Genomic DNA, 19,358 nt, shown 5'->3' on the forward strand with positions numbered 1-19,358 from the left:
TTATGGCTTCTTCTACCATGATTGTGGAGTTTATAGCATGTTATGAGGCATCCAATCATGGAATATGGTTGTGAAATTTTGTCACTGGGGTACGGATAGTGGTTGGCAATAGAAAGACCATTAAGAATATTTTGTGACAATAAGTCAACAGTGATGTATTCCAACAACAACAAAAGCAATATAAAGTCAAAGCATGTAGATGTGAAGTTTCTGGTTTTTAAAGAAAGACTTCAAAATAGTCAAATTTTAATAGAACACATAGGAACAAACTCTATGGCGGCATATCCATTGACTAAAGGTTTACCATAAAGTTTTTCATGAGCATGTTGCTCACATGGGTGTTAGTCATTTTTCTGATTCCATGGTTTAGTGGGAGTTTGTTATAAGGATTTTTTTTACCTTATTTTGTTTATTTCTATATAGAATAAAGTGGATGGTTTATGTTTTATTATTTAAACTTGTTTATCATGCATGTGATTTAGCAAATGCAGTTTAGCAAAAAGTTTTTAAGAATAATCTCACTAAGGAATTTGGACCAGTTGGAAACAGGCATGATCTAAATCACTTTACATGTAGTTTCCATGCTATTCATCCATACTTGATCTATGTCATTGAATGATTTAGAATTGGTGATCAAGGAAGGTTTAGTTACAAGGATAGTGATGAAAGACGCCTTGATTCCGTGCTAATATAAAAGATAGATCAGATTGAGCTAAAGGGGAATTCTATTATTGAAATAACATGTTTATGCACATTTAAGGTTCAAGTGATTTAACTATATAAGGTACACAGACATAGCCCGAGCGGGAGATTGTTAAACATATTTAAATAATAATATGTTTAATTAAAGTATGTGATATGTATGTGGATTAATAATTTATCACATTGAGTTATTTTATTAGATTGGGTCATATTATGTGATCTAATTAATTAAGACCCTAGATTCTAATTAAGTATGGACTTAATGGGTAGAAGCTCATTCCTTATTAATTAGGGTTTAATGGGAACCCTAATTGAACTAGTAAATAAAGAGACCTTAGGATTATGGTTCCCAACATACCAAAACAATAAGCACTCAGTCTTTCTTGAATCTCATCTAGAGAGATTCTACTAAGGGCATTTAGAAATTTGGTTGAGGGATACCATAATTATCTATCATCATCTTAAAGTTATCATTAGTTTCTCAATGGAACCTGTTATGTTATTTATTCTTGACAATTTGGCATGAATGATTCCGAGATTAATATAGATATAAAGTAATTATGCTAACATAATATATTCAATTAGTACAATAATTAACCAAAGTGAGCTTAGCTCAATAGAAATTTGATATGACCTTATATTCTAGAGGTGGGAGGTTTGATCCCCATCTTACAATTATTGTAGTAAAAAAGACAGTACAATAATTAGAAATAAAATTTTATTGTCTCATTATTTCTAAACTTTATAATAATTTAGTCTCTATATTTTAATGTCTATCAATTTAATCATCGTACTTCATCATTTATAATGATTTGTTTTTATCCATGAGGGGTACGTGCCCCCTCAAACCGTTCTAAATATATGAATATTATTTTTATTAAATAGAAAAACAAAATTGTACATTTATATTCAGCAAATTGTCTTCCGGTTAAAACAAGCACAATTTCTTTTTTTTATTTTTAATTTTTATATATTACCAAGTACTGAATAAATTGGACCTTTAATATTAATATTTTGGTTTTCAAAACTTATTAGAGAAATATTATTGTTTTGAAACTTATTAGAGAAATATTGTTATTTTGGGAGTTCGAGGCTAGAGGTCGAACGTTGAGAACTCGACTAATGTGGAGGACGAACGTTGAGAACTCAACGAACAAAGAAAAACTTGGAAATAATACATAGGCCGAAACTTTAACCCTCGACAAGGGAAATCTCGCGAATCTCGCTTAGGTTGTCGAAAGTTGAAGTTTTGATACACATCCACCCTCGAGATTGCAGGTTTATTACTTTTCTTTTTTTCTCATAGAGGAAATAAAGTAATGAGATGGTATACTATATGTATCTGTGTACTCGAGCTGCTTCTAACAACCTATGCATTTTGTTATCATTTCAAATTAAACGGAGGCTTGTGGGATTGACGTGAGGGGGTGGGGATGACTATATTTCTGGGAGTGAACTCCATGCGAATATGAAGCGCATGGATACAAGTTATGCCTTGGAATGAAAGACAATTCTGAATTAGCTTTGTCTACGAACAAAATTTTGTATATTAGGTTGTCAAAGGTTACACACATGTCGAAACTTCAAAGCGATTAAGGAGATAAGTGGGCTGAAGCAGATTAAGGAGAGAGCGAGATTCAAAGCGAGATAGTAGGAGAGAGCGAGATTTTGAACGAGATTTTAAGAGAGAGCGAGATTTTAGGAGAGAGCGAGATTCAAAGCGAGAATGTTGGAGAGAGCGAGATTTAGTTTATATTGACTAATCTGACTAACATTGAACTTGGCAAAATGAAATGGTTGAATAATTGAAAAATTAGATTAATCAGGAATACACATTGAATGCTAAGATTACCCATTGAGTTTCTGGTAGTAGATCCATAATAAAAAAAGTGTTTGTGATTGTTCCAGAAGAAATGAAAGCTAGTAATCATTAATGGAAAAATAACAACAATAACAGAGAGAGCAAGATATTGTGAGAGAGCGAGATCTTAGAAGAGAACGAGCGTGAGAGAGCGAGATCTTAGGAGAGAGCGATACTGAGAGATCAAGATCTTAGGAGAGAGCGAGAGTCTTCACTTTATTTGAACTTTCCATAGAAATATATATAAAAAAAAAAGAGAAAAAAGAGCTAATAATCATACTATAATTGAATAATCATTAGACTATAATTGAATATATTAGATTATTATACTATAATTGAATAATCATTAGACAATAAATTGAATATATTAGATTATTATACTATAATTGAATAATCATTAGACAATAAATTGAATATATTAGATTATTATACTATAATTGAATAATCATTAGACAAAATTGAATAAATTGAATATATTAGATTATTATACTATAAATTGAATATATTAGATTATTATAATGTAAAACTTTATTGATTACAAAAAAAAAAAATTGAATATACAGTAGATTATTATAAAAAAAAAAATTAAATATACAATAAATTATAATAAAAAAATTGAATATACAATAAAATGAATATATAATAAAAAAATTATTTATTATTCAATCCCTAACTATTTGGAGCTCGTCTTAGTAACGAAGGACACTTCCTACGATTATATCCTAACTGGTTATAAAATCCACATCGTTGTCAAGTGGCTGGTGTCCAATCCATCTCGTTGTGATAACATGAACTTTTCGGTCTACCAGGTCTTCTCAACAACGATGGATCAGGATGTAAGACAGGCATATTAGGGTGCGTGATTCAGTAATCTTCATGCGGTACAGGTTGAAATTGAGGAGAGTAACATTCAGCATACGTTGACAATTTGTAGTAGTCCTCAATAAAATCTTTGTAGTTCATGTTAAAATATGACAAACGACCATAAAATGCGAGCATGGAATGCTGAATACTTGCCACTTGTTACATGAACAGTACCGCTTGGTATGATGGCTTATTCGAGATCACTAAGTATGAAACACCTGAGAGAAATTGTAACACACGAAGAGGTGTGTTCAATTTCAGATCGACATGCTGGTATAATTGCAGTAGTAAACAACCCCGCAAATGGTTGGACGGGACTGAAATATCACCATTGTTTCTGCTTACAACATATCGTCAGCAACTTCAATAAAAAGTATAAATTTAATTCATTGAAAAATTATGTTTATCGTGTCGGGATTCAAAAGTTCTACAAAGCAATTGAAGATATCAAAGGAATAAATTGGAGTTGTTTAAGTTTTTTTGACAACATTAGTTTAGAGCAATGAACTCAAGCACATGATGGAGGATTCAGATATGGGTAGATGACGACAAATCTATTAGAGTGCATAAATGGAGTCCTCAAAGGAGCTCGAATGTTGCCTATAAATGCTCTTGCTCAGATAACATTCTTCAAATGCGTGAACTATTTTGAGAAAAGAAGAGCAGAAATAAGGGATGCATTGGAGCGTCAAGATAAACCCATGACCTGTTGATCCCAATGTTTTGTACGACCAGTCCATTCATCGATCATATGTTGTGTGGCGAGATCGTACTACTAGAGAAATATCTTGCAGACATCGAGAGGCAGGATTTATTCAGTTGGACTGCCATCTGATCACAGCCTTGGTCGAGAGATGGAGGCCCGGGACGCATACATTCCATATGTCTGTTGGAGAGTGCACTATCACTCTACAAGACATAGAAGTGTTATTGGGGTTACCTGTTGACGGTGAGCCGGTCACCGGAGTGATGTACGATGACTGGTTAAAAGTTTGTCAACTGTACCTCGGTGCGACCTCACCTGCTGACAAGTTTAAAGGATCGAGGTTAAGTTTAATATGGTTAGGAACACAATTTCGTGAGCTCACAGATGATGCAGACGAGGAAACCGTCATAAGATATGTGCGAGCATATATACTACAAATGATGGGTGGAAGTCTGTTTTCAGATAAATCAAGTCATTTTGTTCACTTGATGTTCCTGCCACTGTTAGCTAACCTCCATGATGCGGGGCAGTATTCGTGGGGTGGAGCATGCTTGGCATGGTTGTATAGACAACTATGCAAAGCAACAAGACTTGAGGTTCGAGAGATAGTTGGGCCTCTCATACTTTTGCAACTATGGGCTTGGGCGATTTCTAACAATGGCTCCACAGCTACATCATGTTAATGACGCTCAATTAGTTGGACGCGCCTACGGTTCTCAGTATGTTGTTTTAATTCAATTTAATTTTTATATCACTGATCTAGTTAATTTAAATTCTAAATTATCAATTTAAAAATTTAGGTGGAGAGACAAAATTTGTGTGACTAGGACAACCACACATGTAGTCAACCAGTATAGATACATGTTTGATCTGCTTCAACCTGAACAGGTACATTACACTAAACCTAATTGATTATTTTATTCACATTTTTATTGTATTTTTCTTTAATATTCTCTAATATAATATTTTGTGTTTCAGGTTATTTGGGAGCCGTACAAAATTATTGTGCATACTTTGCCTAATTTTTGTATGAATGGTCAAAACATATGGTGGACGATGAGTCCTCTCATATGTTTTCACATTGGTGAGTGGCATCTTCCTGACAGGGTGACGAGACAATTCGGTTTTCAGCAGAATGTCCTATCGCCTTGTAATACTGAGCCTGTACTGCATGATATTGACCTAAGGACTGGAGATTGGTCCGAAAAAGTTGCACATTTGGTAGTGCGATGGCACTATCATGCAAGGTTTATTGCAGTGGGGGTTTCTCTTGAACAGTTTGACACAGATGTCACTCCAGAATATATTCATTGGTATAATAATATCACAAGGCGCTACGTCACTCGTCCGAGAGCAGCTGTGGGTCATTTGGTAAATGAATGAATATTATCTATTTTTTTAATTTAAATTTATTTTAAATATTGTCTAATTGTTTTATAATTCACAGAGATCGAACAACAGTAGACTCCGTGAGGTTGCGAATGATCCGAACCAGGTTCTTGCTATATGTAGTGACAACCAAAGCTATATGGAGGAAATTCATTATATGTACGATATACCTATTGTTCCTTCACCAGCTCCTAGACGTAGAGGACCTGTTCGGAAAGAGGATGAGTTTGATGAGGTTGCACATAATGTGGAAGAGTTGCCCCCTATGACGCAGATTTAGAGTCAAACTAATTATGTTAGTCCGATGATGATGATGTCAGCATTTGGTTCAGGATATTATGACTCAAAGGCTGGTCCTTCGTCTTCATACGTGCATGGACATGGTAGGGGTCGTGGAGAACATAATGAATATTTATATTATGAAGCGCCTATAGAGGTACCAGAGCAACATCAAGAAGAACCCGAGCAACCTCAAGTTCGAAGTCGACGACGACAATCAACTCGAAATCGATGACGTCCGCCTTGTGGGACACATTGATTTTTGTAATTATTTTTATATAAATGAGATATTTAATTTACATTTTTTTTTATTTTTATGAGTTATTATTTTTTTAATTTATTCTTTCTAGAGTTTAAATAAAATAATAAAATATTTTTAGAAATTGTTTTTATAAAATGAAAAATTAAAAAAAAAAAATTAGAAAGAAGAAGGTGGAATGTGTAATAATTAAAAAGGAAAAAAAGGGGAAATTTGTACGATATTCTCGCTCTCTATCAAAATCTCGCTATTTCACTCTTGCTCACGCTCACGCTCAAAATCTCGCTCTCGCTCTTGCTCTCTCAAACTCTCTCTCATAATCTCGCTCTCTCTCATAATCTCGCTTTCGAATTTGATTGAAAAGTTCAGTAGCAAAAAGAAGGAGATTCATTAGCTCATTATTTAGTCAGACTTGCTGAGATGACAGAATCCGTAAATTATTCAAGCAGCTTTGGAAGGAATTCCAGAAGACCTTATGAAAATTTAGAAATATAGAGGAATGTATCCTTAAACAGACTCAATAATAATGTTAGGAAGGGCAAGGTCGAGGGTTCAAAGTTCAACGTACAAGTGAAAGGAAGGTCGAGGTCGAATTTTGAACCCTCTACTTATTTATAAAAAAAAAACAATATTTTTACAAATAGTTTCTAAAAGGACAATATCCTTTTAATTTTCCCAAATAAATTACCATTCGCCACATATATTTATAATTTTTTCTTTTTTAAAAAATATATATTTAGATGAATAATTATATAAAGGTTTATAAAAATTTTATAATTAGTATTACTTAATAAAAATATTATATATTAGTGAATTTAAAATTACAGAGTCAGATTATAATTTTAGTCCCTAAAATTTAAAAATTGTGACTAATAAATCTCCAACCTTTTAATTTTGTCTCTAGCTCCTTAAAATATCTATATGTTTTTTATAAATTAATTAAATTTTATATTTAATAGATCTCATAAATACTAAAAATGTTGAAAATAACCCCTTTATAAGACAAAAAAAGGTTTTGTGACCATCTGAACATTAAATTTTAAAATTTATAGTTAATTGATACATTAATTTTAAAAAGATGGCTAATTGTACCTATTAAGCACAAAATTAAATTAAATTTTTAATATCACATTTAATTGTCGACATTTTCAAATATGTAAGTGAAGGGGTATTAGTGGGTTGGGTTTAAGAACTTTTTAAACTTAACCCAATTGTTCGTAAATTTCTTCAACCAAAATAACTCTTATTAAAAATTGAATCTAAACCAACCCAACTCAACTATGAAATATTTGGGTTGGATTGATTCGGGTTAGTCATTTATTTAAATGTTTATTCTAAAAAAAATAAAATGTTAATATGTAAAAATTTGATTTAATTATTTTTATATATTAAACTAATACTAAAAACTCAATTTCTCTCTCAACATAAATGAATTAAATGAAACTATGAAATAAATATATGTATATATAATTGTAACATAAGTAAAAAAAAAATACATTTTAAAGTTAATAATATGTTCGGATTGGTTTAGGTTATTTAGGTGAACCAATGAATCATCTCAACCATAAAGTGTTCATTTATTTGAACCCAACCCGAATTGCAGGAATTGGATTTGGTTAATCGATTTTTTCGAGTCATCGACTTTTTTGAACATCCTTGACATATTAGATACACAATTGACATTTTAATAATCTATTAAATACAAAAATTGAAAATTCAAAGACATGTTATAATTTTTAAAATTGAAGAACTATATATATAAACACAAAACCAGGTTCAAATTTAACATACATTTGTGCCTTCTACTTGAAATTTTGAATCTGCCATTGGATAAAAGATTTATGTTTATTTATAAATTATATCTTTATCTAATCAAAATTGATAATTTAGTTCCATGAAAATTTAAAATCATTTTTGTTTTTTTAATCATGCTTTCATTATTATCCAATCAAGCTTAACTTTTTTTTTCTTTTGGATTTTTCTATCTACAAGAATTTCCAAAAAAAAATATTAATCAAGTTTGAACGCACAAGTTTTTATCAAGATTCCAACGAGCGGAAACAAAATCGGCGGCTGAAATTTATGGACCCCACTGCCGCTCCGCCGTCACTCCCATTGAGTTTCCACATTGAGGTTATTTTAGTCATTTCATCCTCTCCGTTTCTTCCTACCAAACCCGTCTTCTTCTTCTTCCTCCTCCAATTCAATCCAATTCAATCCAGTTTCAGTTCATTTTTCCCTTCAAATTCTTCTCAGATTCTTCATTTTTCATTCCATTGCATTTCCTGAAAATGGAGGTAAAGCGCCGTACAGCTTCCACTTTAGTCTCTCGCCTCAGCTCCGTCTCCGAGCAAATCCGATGCGAATCCCTTTCGGAGCTCCGATTGATGACCAAAAACGACGCAGAAAGCCGATCGCTCATCGTTGAAGCCGGTGCCATTCCTTACTTGGCTGAAACTCTGTATTCCTCTTCTCACGCCGCCCAAGAAGACGCTGCCGCTACGCTTCTCAACCTCTCAATCTCCTCCCGTGAAGCTTTGATGTCAACTCGCGGCCTCCTCGACGCGATCTCTCATGCTCTTGGCCATCACAATTCCTCTTCCTCCGCCTCCGCCGTCCAATCCTGTGCTGCGACTCTCCATAGTCTTCTCGTTGTGGATGAGTACCGCCCGATTATCGGTTCCAAGCGTGATATAATTTATTCTCTTGTTGATATTCTTAAATATAGGAAATCTCCTCAGAGATCGATTAAAGATGCTTTGAAAGCGTTGTTTGGGATTGCGCTTCACCAGTCGAATCGATCTACTATGGTAGATCTCGGAGTGATTCCGCCGCTATTCTCGTTAGTTGTGGTCGGCGGTCACGCTGGGATTGTTGAGGATGCGTCGGCGGTGGTTGCGCAGGTGGCGGGATGTGAAGAGAGCGAACTGGCATTTCGTAGGGTTTCTGGATTGGGGGTTTTGGTGGATTTGTTGGATTCAGGGACTGGTTCGAGTCAGAGGACGAAGGAGAACGCGGTATCGGCGTTGTTGAATTTAGCGAAATGGGGCGGAGATAGGGCGGCGGAGGATGTCAAGGATTTGGGATCTGGAATCTTGAGCGAGATTGCGGAGGTGGCCGTGAACGGCAGCGAAAAGGGGAAAAACAAGGCGGTGGAATTGTTGAAGATTATTTCAAGTGGCGGCATTGACGGTAATGTATTTGAGGATTTGAACTTGGATCGTCTGATAAATCCATGCTCTGAATAGGTTTTTGTTTCATATTGTTCTCTCTTTGACTGATTGAGATTGATTACCTCTCCACCCTATTTGTATCACATCAGATTGATTCTTTTCCCCCTAGTTTGAACAAATTCTATGTACAAATTAAATGATACAGGCATCTGTAGGTGATACCACAATATCAAAATTCTACCCTTTTAGTTCCTACAAGTTTTCATGAAATTAGAAAATTTGTATTGAGCTATGCTTAGTTTAGTTTTGCCATGTCGTGCAGAAATTGATGTGTAATCTCTTCTTCTAGAGCTATATGGTTGAAGTAGAGTTGATGAACTTTGGAAGAATCATGATCAGGATTCAATTTTGTACCAATTTGCTGTGTTTTTTGGCTCTTTCCATTTCTGGGTTGATTTCTTTCTTTGTGCTTGTCTTCTTGGTTATTCCCAAATCTTTTATCCATTTCATTGCTTATAGTGATTTTAGTGCCAACCCAAATCAATTGTTCTCCACTGAATTTGACTTACCAAACTCCCACATTATTCTTGTACTAACTGAATGACAGAAACTGACACAGCCACTAAAAATGTAATTGAATTTAAGGCTTTTACTGGACAGGGAATCGGTAAAATGAAGAATGTTGTCGGGTAATGGTAATGCAACTCTTCTGACTTTGTCGTTCGTTGAATTGAGTGTACAAAACAGTAGAAATGTGTTGTTTGTACTTTGGAAGTTCAATTTCTGTCTTTGGGGTGGTTGGTGAAGACAAAATATTTGGGTCATCTCGGGTTGCACCATTTTTGTGTAGTTTACCTATGTGTTCAATTACAAATTGCTATATGACAAATTTTTTAAAATATTTTTATTTTCTTCCTTATAAATGGATGAGATGTATGAAGACGAATATCGACTGAGCCCATACTCAAGTATTACTCGTGGATGAGGTGTGTAATGTGGGGAAGTGTGTTTTTTAGTTGACTTGCAACTGCATAAACTTGTGGTAAGCTAAAGAAAAAAGGAGCAGAAAGCCAGAAACTTACTATGGAGTTTCCGTAAAAGAAATAAACTTAATCCATAGAATTTAATTTGTCACGATTTAGTCGTATATTCTTAATTTTGTGAGTTTAATTAGTATATGAACTGAATATGTAACAATTTAGTCGACAAACTTTTAAATCTGTAACAATTTTGTCTTCATATTGTTGTTAAGATTTAAGATAACTTTTTATCGTTATAGGTCAATAAATTAATTAGGAATCAAATGAATTAAATTATTATAAATTTTAGAAAATATAAAGATTAAATTGTTATAAACAAAAGTTAATCTATTAAATTATTGTTTTATATATAAAAGAAACTTTGACTAAATTTATTTTTCAGATCACTTCATAAGTTGATTTGATTAGTTGTAGACACATGATTATCAAATCATGAGGTTGATTATCTGCACATCCAAATCACACAGAACTGGCTACAAGTGGGAAAAAAAAGTCAAAAGAAAATTAATTGACTTTAGTTGATTTAATTAGGTTCTCTCTATTTTAATTTTATTAGTTTGAGCTTAAATTTCTCTTAAACATTTATTTATTTATTTTTATATAAATTTGAATATTTAGACTATTTTTTACGGTCTCTAATAAGTGTCATGACTTGAACATATTATTTACTGGACTCTTATAAATTACTTCGCTTCATAATAAATCAAACAATTTAAATTAAAAAATTTGGGTACTCTCACCTTTGGAATAAAAGGAATCAATTTGAACTTATAATAAAGACATTTATTCGGTCGAAAGTGGATATAAAGTGGCTTAATTATTTTGTTCTTGCTGCTTATCCTCTTCTAGCCCCCAAATGAGTAAGATGTGGAGTTCATAGTAGTCTCTTACAATTACCCGAAAATCAAAGATTTTCCTGCGGAGGGTTTGACTTAATATGCTTCCCACTTGTGACATTCTTGCATGTTGCAAAATTTTGCCCAACAGAATGTTTCCTATGTGTCATCGGGATTATGAAACCAATGTCCACGGTCTGTAGGGTGTCCATGCGTCTAAATTCTCATGACCTACGTATTTTTGCTCTCATTACATTTCAATCTGGCACTGCCAAAATTCTCTGATATTATTGGGCATTTCTTATGGTGGAGGCTTTCGACAGCAAGAACAACCTTTTGGGTGTGGGGTACATCAACCAGGTTCCTTCGTCTTCTTCTTCAAGGTGAACTCTGATGCATCTGTTGGAAGCGGTGATGTGGGTCTTGCAACTGTGGATGCATGATTCCAATGGCCAAACTCTGATGCTTTTGCAGAATACCCACTTCTATTGAGATTGTTGAGGTTATGGCTATCTATGAAGCTATCTTTAAGGCCATTCAGGGTGCTATTTCTCCTTTTTGGACTGAAACTGATTCCTCATTCTCGTTAAGCTTATGAATGGATCATCACATTATAGTAATGAGATTCACCATTTCGTAGATTCCTTGCCTGATTTATATCGTAGGGGAGTAAATCAAAGTTTTTCCTTTGTTCATCGGAATTGCAATTGTGTTGCGTACAAGCTTGCTACAAATGCCCGCTGATATCGAGTGACATTAATCTGGTTTGAAGAATGTTGACCATGGGTGGATTCCCTTCTAAACGATGATTGTTGTTTTTCTTAATTTTGTTGTTTCTTGATTGTTTTTGTCAAATTTTAAAAAAATAAAAAAAAAAAAAAAAAAACTTAAAATTTGAATCCACTTTATTGCTTCAATTGGATTTTCTTTTCTCGTCTTTTCCCCTCTAATTTTACACACCTAACTTTTAAGTACGCTTCAAGAGCCTCAATTGAACCCCAAATCTCCCAAATAATGAACCTAATCCAATTCAACCATGAAAATATTTGAACTGGATTTATTTTAGTTGTTCGAATAATTGCATACAAGAACAAAGGGAAATGATAATTTTCTAGAACCTCTACTTTCATTTTTAAAACATAGAATTAAATATTTTTGTTGAGACAAACAACACCAAACAAAGCTAACAATGATTAGAACAACAATAATCCACCTCAGAAAACTATCGGATTGAAAGTGGGAAATTCTCCCACTACACTAATCGTCCAATTCACTAAACACTTGCCACTTGATTTTGTGAGAGCATAATATGTCTAAATTGGCACACAATCCCACCCTTACTCACCATCAAAATTTCCTCCACCACAGACAGTACATTAGTCAAATTAACCTTTTGACCCGTCAATATTCATGTTGTCGTCAAATTATCTAATATAACAATGATCGAACCTAGTCCCCGATAAATAGTAGCCTTCAATCCTTCAACTATAGCCCATACCTCCACCAACAATGGATCAAACTCCCCACAAACATACCAACAAGCTTCCCCTCATAATCTCTTAAAACCCAATCCAAAGCCCTCACCCTCCCCTCTGTCTCCAGCCTGCATCGCAAGACAAAGACAAGGCCAAAGGAAGGGGAGGCAGCCATCCCCAAGTTTCAGTTTGTATTATGAAAACTTATGTTCTAAAGACAATTTTTTATTTTATTTTTTTTAAAGTTGTTGGAAAGCAAACGGTCCAAAACTATAAATACATCCATACCGTAAGTAAAAGAAATAGTTTTAAATTTAATAATATATTTGGGTTGGTTTGATTTAACCTAAAATTATTTTATGTGAATCCATGAAAACTCACATCCATAAATTTTATATTTACTTTGATCAAATCCAACTCAAATAAGTTTATTAACCCAACCCAACCAAATCTTTAATTGAGTTTTTTGGGTCATCAAGTCTTTTGAACGACTATATACACATCATCAGTAAAATGTTGTTTAAATTACAAGTTTGGTTTTCGAACTTTTAAGATTGTGTGTCTAATAAATCTCTCATCTTTCAAGATCGAGTCTAATAAGTCATTAAAAAAAACTCATATTTTTGAACTTTTAATTTTGTATATAATAAGTGCTTTTTTAAAAAAATTCTTATTCGTCATATTTTAAAGTTCGTAACTTATTAGACACAAAATTGATAAGACTACAAGCTTTTAATTTTATGCCTAATGTGTCCATGAACTTTTAAAAATATCACATATGACATAGGTTTATTAGGTTATATTTAATTTAAATTTAAGATTATCATTAATATGACTTATGTGCATTCTCTGCTATTTTATCTTTTAAGTCTATTATTTTATTAGACTAATTAAGTAAAAGATAAATCCTAAATTATGTTAAAAATAATTAGCAGATAATTTCCTAATTGAACATCCTAATGGAGATGTTTATATAAAGATAAAATCCTATCAATTGATCTCTATCGGCTCATCTAGTAGGTTTTTTTTCTCTCCATCAACAACTATTAGGTTCTAAAGAAAGACCAAAAGAGATAAACACAAGCTCTTAGTAGATCATTATCATAGATCAAGTTATGTTACTCTAATTCATGTTGTGAAAATCATCTAATTCAAATATCTTATAATTATTATTTTTTATAATGTCAGGATTTTATTATTTTATTATCATGAAGTTAAAATTTACCTATTAGATAAAGAATGAAAATTAAGATATCTTTCGGATATTCTAAACTTAAATGATAGATTTATGGATGATAATTCTTTTGAACAAATTAAAAGAAGAGTAATTAATTAAATTTCACTTTTTCACCCCTATTAAAATTAAATTAAAAATTTTAATTCATAATTATTTTAAATTAATCAAATGATATTGACTAAAAGTGAATATTTCGTCGAAATTTGAGACTGAGAAAGTATATTTTGAAATTTAATGACTAAATTGAAATAAAACTCAAATCTCCATGGTAAAAATGAAACATTTTGAACCTAAAAACTAAATTGAAATCAAACTAAAAACTTGAGAACTAAACTGATAATATTTTCAAACTAAAGGACCAAATGAAACTAGACCCAAAACCTAAAAATTGTATTTTTTTTAGTGTACTTCTTCCTATAAGTCTATATTTTAGAAGTTTTTGTACGAATGACTTATCTCTGGATGTGTTAATGTGAAATGACCTAATCCTAAAAAATAATGCAAACTAACTTTCTACTAACGTCATATATAATATTGCAGGGATGTCCCTTTCGTTGCAAAATAATAGGAGCTATAACACGATATTAATTTCAATCAAGATTTTTTTTTTAAAAAAAAAATCAATAGTCGACCAATCGATGATTAAAATTGAAAATTGTATTAGGACTCCAATCATTTCGGAATGAGTGAGACATCTCTTATGTGATAATGCATTCTAGACGGTGGTGGAGTGTTGTAAGCAAAAGATTAGTTTTCATTAGTTTTTCGGGATTGAGTCATTTACCGTTAACACCATTGTAGAGAGATTTTTTTTGTGCTTGCGAAAATCTTTGTGGGAGCGTTTGATGCAAGAAGTTGGTTACTGTAGTTTTAGATTATTGTAGTTGGATTATTATAGTTTTTGTTTGTGGTATAGATTATTTTAGTTTGAGTTACAATAATAGTTTCTGAGGTATAAACATTGTAACAAAAAATAAAAAACAATGATAACAAATGAAACTTTAAAATAATATTAATTATAATTAATTACGAAATACAAAATAATATTTAGTGTAACAAGAGATGATTATTATAATCTAAAAATAATCTTGACCCATACACACAATTGTTTTAAACGTAATTCGAGGCATTTGATCGGGCAGTGGCGCTGTCGATTTTTTCCCCAGCGCCCAAACAACAAACCATATCCACTGGGAAAGACATTTCACTCGACTGCAAAGTTTTGAACCTCTCCCTTCCTTCTTTCCCATCGTAAATGGCTCTTTTACAACCCCAAAAGACCCTTCAAATCACCTCCAATCTCTTCCCCATCTGTAATTTTAGCTCCATTCGACCTTCCATTTCAATTCCTTTCTCAGCCTCAAAAACCCATCATCAAAATGCGCTTCTTTCCTCTTCCAGCAGCAGACCCTTCTCACTCTCAACCACTCCAAGAAGGACTTTGTGCGAACCCCCTAAAGGAAAGTACATCCACGACGATTATCTTGTGGTACACTTGCGTTTTCTTCTACCTCTTTTGCTTATTTTCTTTGATTTTTGTTTATGGGTTTGTTATTGTTTTTGCTTGTCAATTATTTTGGTGTGGGGTTTGCTTGCAGAAGAAGATGACGGCTGCCGAAGTGCAGGAGTTAGTGAAGGGGGAAAGAAATGTACCACTTATAATCGATTTTTATGCAACATGGTGCGGGCCCTGCATTCTAATGGCTCAAGAACTTGAAATGGTATGTCTAATTACATGGAATTTTGGTATGAGTTCACTTTTAGATGCTGTTTCTTTGCCAGAGATGTGTAAATGCTTCATTTTCATGTACGTATGGATATATTAGCTTAAGGTTTTGGATTTGGTGGTGGTTAAAAATGATATCAGTAAGCTCGTGTTCGAACTATTACAATGTCATTTTCTCTAAAATTGATATTGATTATCATTGTTGAGTCTTGTGCGCATTAAACCTATAAGTGAGAGGGAGCTACATATGTATATGTATAAGGCATCATAGATACCAACGTATCTGGCTTATGCTTTTGGGGTGGTGGTAGAATTAATGTATGAATCTTATTTGATTGTTATTTCAAAATATATTGTGGTTTTAGGAATGCCAAAGCCTTATCTAGTATCATTCACATTTCCCCTTTTAGTTTTGACGGGGATGTGCTTCCATATGATTATGCTGAAGAAGAAAACATGCATGATGTGTTGAGACCAAAGGGGAATTGATTAAGAACTTCAAGTTATATATATATATATGAAAACTACTGCAGTGTGTTTGGCTAATGGTAGTATTCTTGTGATTTGGGCTATTCATTTACTTGGTTCAGTAATATAGTGGTTGGTCTCTTATGGTGGTCTAGCCTTAGAGCTTGGAATAAGAAACAATTAGTTGGCAAAGTGATCTAAGCTCAATGGTTATTGACATGGTCTCCTCCCATAAAGGTTGGAGGTTCTATCTCCATTCTCCTTAGTTATTGTACTCAAGAATAAGAAACAATTAGTTCCAACTGCAGGAGGAAGCAATCTGTGTGGCTAGTGTATCTCAAACTGGCCATTATATTCTTTTGTTAGTATATTTACTCCTATCCTGCTGTCTTGCAGTCCATTGAGGGGGAAATTCTTAGTCCATACAATCTGTTGATCCTGTTTCCTGCTAGTTCTCACAGGCGGAAAGCTAGTTTTTGTTTGGAATAATTGGGGTAGTCGATTATTAAGCCTGCTTGTTGCAGAATCAAACCATTGTTTGTAGCCTTAATCTTTCACAAAAAACTTATGGTTTTGGCAGATGTGAGCGTTGAGCAATATTTATGTGCTTGTAATCACATAGAAGGCTTGTCTTTTTGTGTGTGCATGTGTGTACTTTTCTTTGTTCAAGAAACTGTGAGATGACGAAGGAACTGAGAGGTCACTTCTGCATATTCGTTGCATTTATATTTCATGCCCTATAACATACTTGGATTGGCAATAAGATTGTAGTTCTTAACTTGCTTCAACAAAGTTGGATTTGATTGGATAATTCTTTTGCATCTTTTTGTTTATTTATTTATTTGTATTTACTGGATAAAAGTTTTGGTTTGCTCAAGCAAAATTCTTTATTGACCCACCAATCGTGAATACCAACCATAGGAAGGGTAAGCAGGGGGTGTTTCAAATGACAGTCAGTGAGCGGGATGTCTTTGTAAGAGAATGTGGGGAATTGGACAGTGTTACCAGTGAAAGGAATGTTTTGGGAGGGGATCATTGTTATTTTGGGGACTGTGAGGTTAGGGAGAGAGGTTACTAGCCCACTCGGAAATTGGTTGGGTATTTCGGTGTGTTCTTAGCATATTCTCTACACATAGGTGTAGGGAATGTTTTGGGAGGGAATCATTGTTATTCCGGGAAGGGTGAGGTTAGGGAGAGAGGTTACTAGCCCTCTCGAAAACTATCTGGATATTTTGGTGTGTTCTTAGCATATACTTCATCACTATTTTTAATTGAAACATATAGTAGGAAGTTACCTTAAAACTACTTCAGAACACAAACCATTGATACCTGAACTAAAGCAGTTCTGTAGCAGCTGCTAGAATTGGAATATGTTTTGAACTTTGAGTGATTATTCAGAATGTTTGTTACATCTTTTGCTCCAATTAAAGGAACACTGCAACTTTCTTGGTGGTTTGGGAACATTACAATAATCTTTTAATGTCATGTTGGTTATATTTTGCTCTTTCATGATCGCAATTACAACTTCTTCCAGTTTTAGTTCAGGTAGTTGATGTTGTCATTGAAATGGCAATGGACTTAAATCTCCACTGTTTCCTTGTGCTACGCTTTTACTATTAATTTTCGTTCACGAAGGTTTTGGTTTTACTATTCAATTTGTTGTGGTCAACAATCTCTTCATCCCCTGCATCAATTGCCATAGTATTCAAAATTTGCATTGCCTCATGGATCTGTTAATAATTGATGACTCGTAAAAAAGAATTTGTTTGCTTAAAGTGTTGACGCTTGAGACAATTACTCAGTCCATGGTATTATCTATATTAACTGCCATCATAGATTAACATTTGGAGTTGTTGGATGAAGCTGTAACTGAAACATGCTGTTACAACTCTTTCATTTTAGAAATCATGGATATAAGAACTAACTTGTAGCTCTTAATGCAGCTTGCTGTAGAGTACGAGAACAATGCAATGATCGTCAAGGTTGATACAGATGACGAATATGAATTTTCACGCGATATGCAGGTAAAAACACACCACTCCTTTCTCCCTAACCTATTCGCTTGGTCTCTATACTGCAAAGTTGTCCTAACACAAAGCATTCTCATCAACACGCTCTACCAACCTTCTTGATTATCCTCAAAGTTTTTCATGAAAGATATTGTCTTTGTTCTTACCCATATCCCCAGAAAGGTAAATCTGAGTTATATGCTTGGTTTCAGGTGAGAGGACTGCCTACACTTTTCTTCATTAGCCCAGATCCAAATAAAGAAGCTATCCGCACCGAAGGTCTCATTCCAATCCAGATGATGCGAGATATCATCGATAAAGAGATGTGAACTGTGAAGAAAGGAGCATCGAGCATACCTCTCATCAACACTGCTGGAAAATTGGGGGCTCAAAATCCGTACAAGACCATCTTAGAGCCTTCAATGGAGGTTACCGGCCTCCTGTAAGTCATGTTTTAATCAATTTGAGACAGGGACAAGGGAGATTTGAATAGCAGAAAATCATGAAAGTAGGATAGAAACTCATCTAGTTTTAGCATGTTCCCACCATTTTGTAATGAAAACAGAGTCGTCTATTCTATAGGAACTAGGAAGTATTATTCTGTAGTAACAACTCAACCAACAAAGATTTAGTTGGTTTAAAATTTAGTCATGATGTTCAAAATTTTCCACTTGAGAAAAACTAGCTAGGATTCTGATACATATCGAAACTCTTGAGATATTTTTTGTTGGTTTCGGAATCAATTTATTCGGTTTTCAACCTTTTTGAAAATTGAATCGGACTAATCTAGTTATACCGAATATCAATTGTGTGATCTCGTGATCTCGTGCTAGAATCAATAGGGAATCTCACCTTTAAACTTGAACAAGAGTGAGTTATTTACTTATGATACTTTGCTCTCTTACATTCCCAATGTTAAAGATAATTTGCATACCAGAAGGAAACTAAAACAACTCTCATTGTAAGAAAGAACAAAAGAAAAGCAAAGAAAGATGTAGCAGAAGCCAAAGGAGTCCATGCGATGAAGAATATCACTAAGAATAAAGGAAATTTAAGAAATATAAAAATCAAAGAGAGAAATAGTAAAATAAGGAGAATTTGCACATGGTTCATTAAGTTAATAGTTAATGAGGAATAAAATTTCCTCTCTTTTCTAAAAGAAATAAATTTTGGATGCTTGCATTTCAAGTCTACTCTTTCTTTTGCTTTTTCTTGCTCTTAAATATATAAAATTAGGAATATAATTTTTGCTTGTTATATAACATATCAGATATGATTTATCTTACTGTCATTTTTTTGTTAGATTAACAATGTGGGAATTTGATCTTGTTAAT

General features: G+C 33.4%; 2 protein-coding genes across 2 annotated transcripts; both read left to right on the forward strand.

Moving 5' to 3' along the window:
• The first annotated feature begins 7,966 nt into the window (after positions 1-7,966).
• Positions 7,967-9,650, forward strand: LOC120074986 (ARM repeat superfamily protein). Its single transcript, XM_039028112.2, has one exon. The coding sequence runs from the start codon at positions 8,352-8,354 to the stop codon at positions 9,306-9,308; it is 957 nt and encodes a 318-aa protein (XP_038884040.1). The 5' UTR covers positions 7,967-8,351; the 3' UTR covers positions 9,309-9,650.
• A 5,274-nt stretch (positions 9,651-14,924) lies between these two features.
• Positions 14,925-18,795, forward strand: LOC120075227 (Thioredoxin z). The gene is made up of 4 exons (XM_039028437.2): positions 14,925-15,310; positions 15,420-15,542; positions 17,959-18,039; positions 18,237-18,795. The coding sequence occupies exons 1-4, from the start codon at positions 15,077-15,079 to the stop codon at positions 18,351-18,353; spliced, it is 555 nt and encodes a 184-aa protein (XP_038884365.1). The 5' UTR covers positions 14,925-15,076; the 3' UTR covers positions 18,354-18,795.
• Positions 18,796-19,358: the final 563 nt, after the last annotated feature.

This window comes from Benincasa hispida, chromosome 4 (assembly GCF_027475165.1).
Source record: "Benincasa hispida cultivar pf3 chromosome 4, pf3_genome.v1.1, whole genome shotgun sequence".
Taxonomy (NCBI): domain Eukaryota; kingdom Viridiplantae; phylum Streptophyta; class Magnoliopsida; order Cucurbitales; family Cucurbitaceae; genus Benincasa; species Benincasa hispida.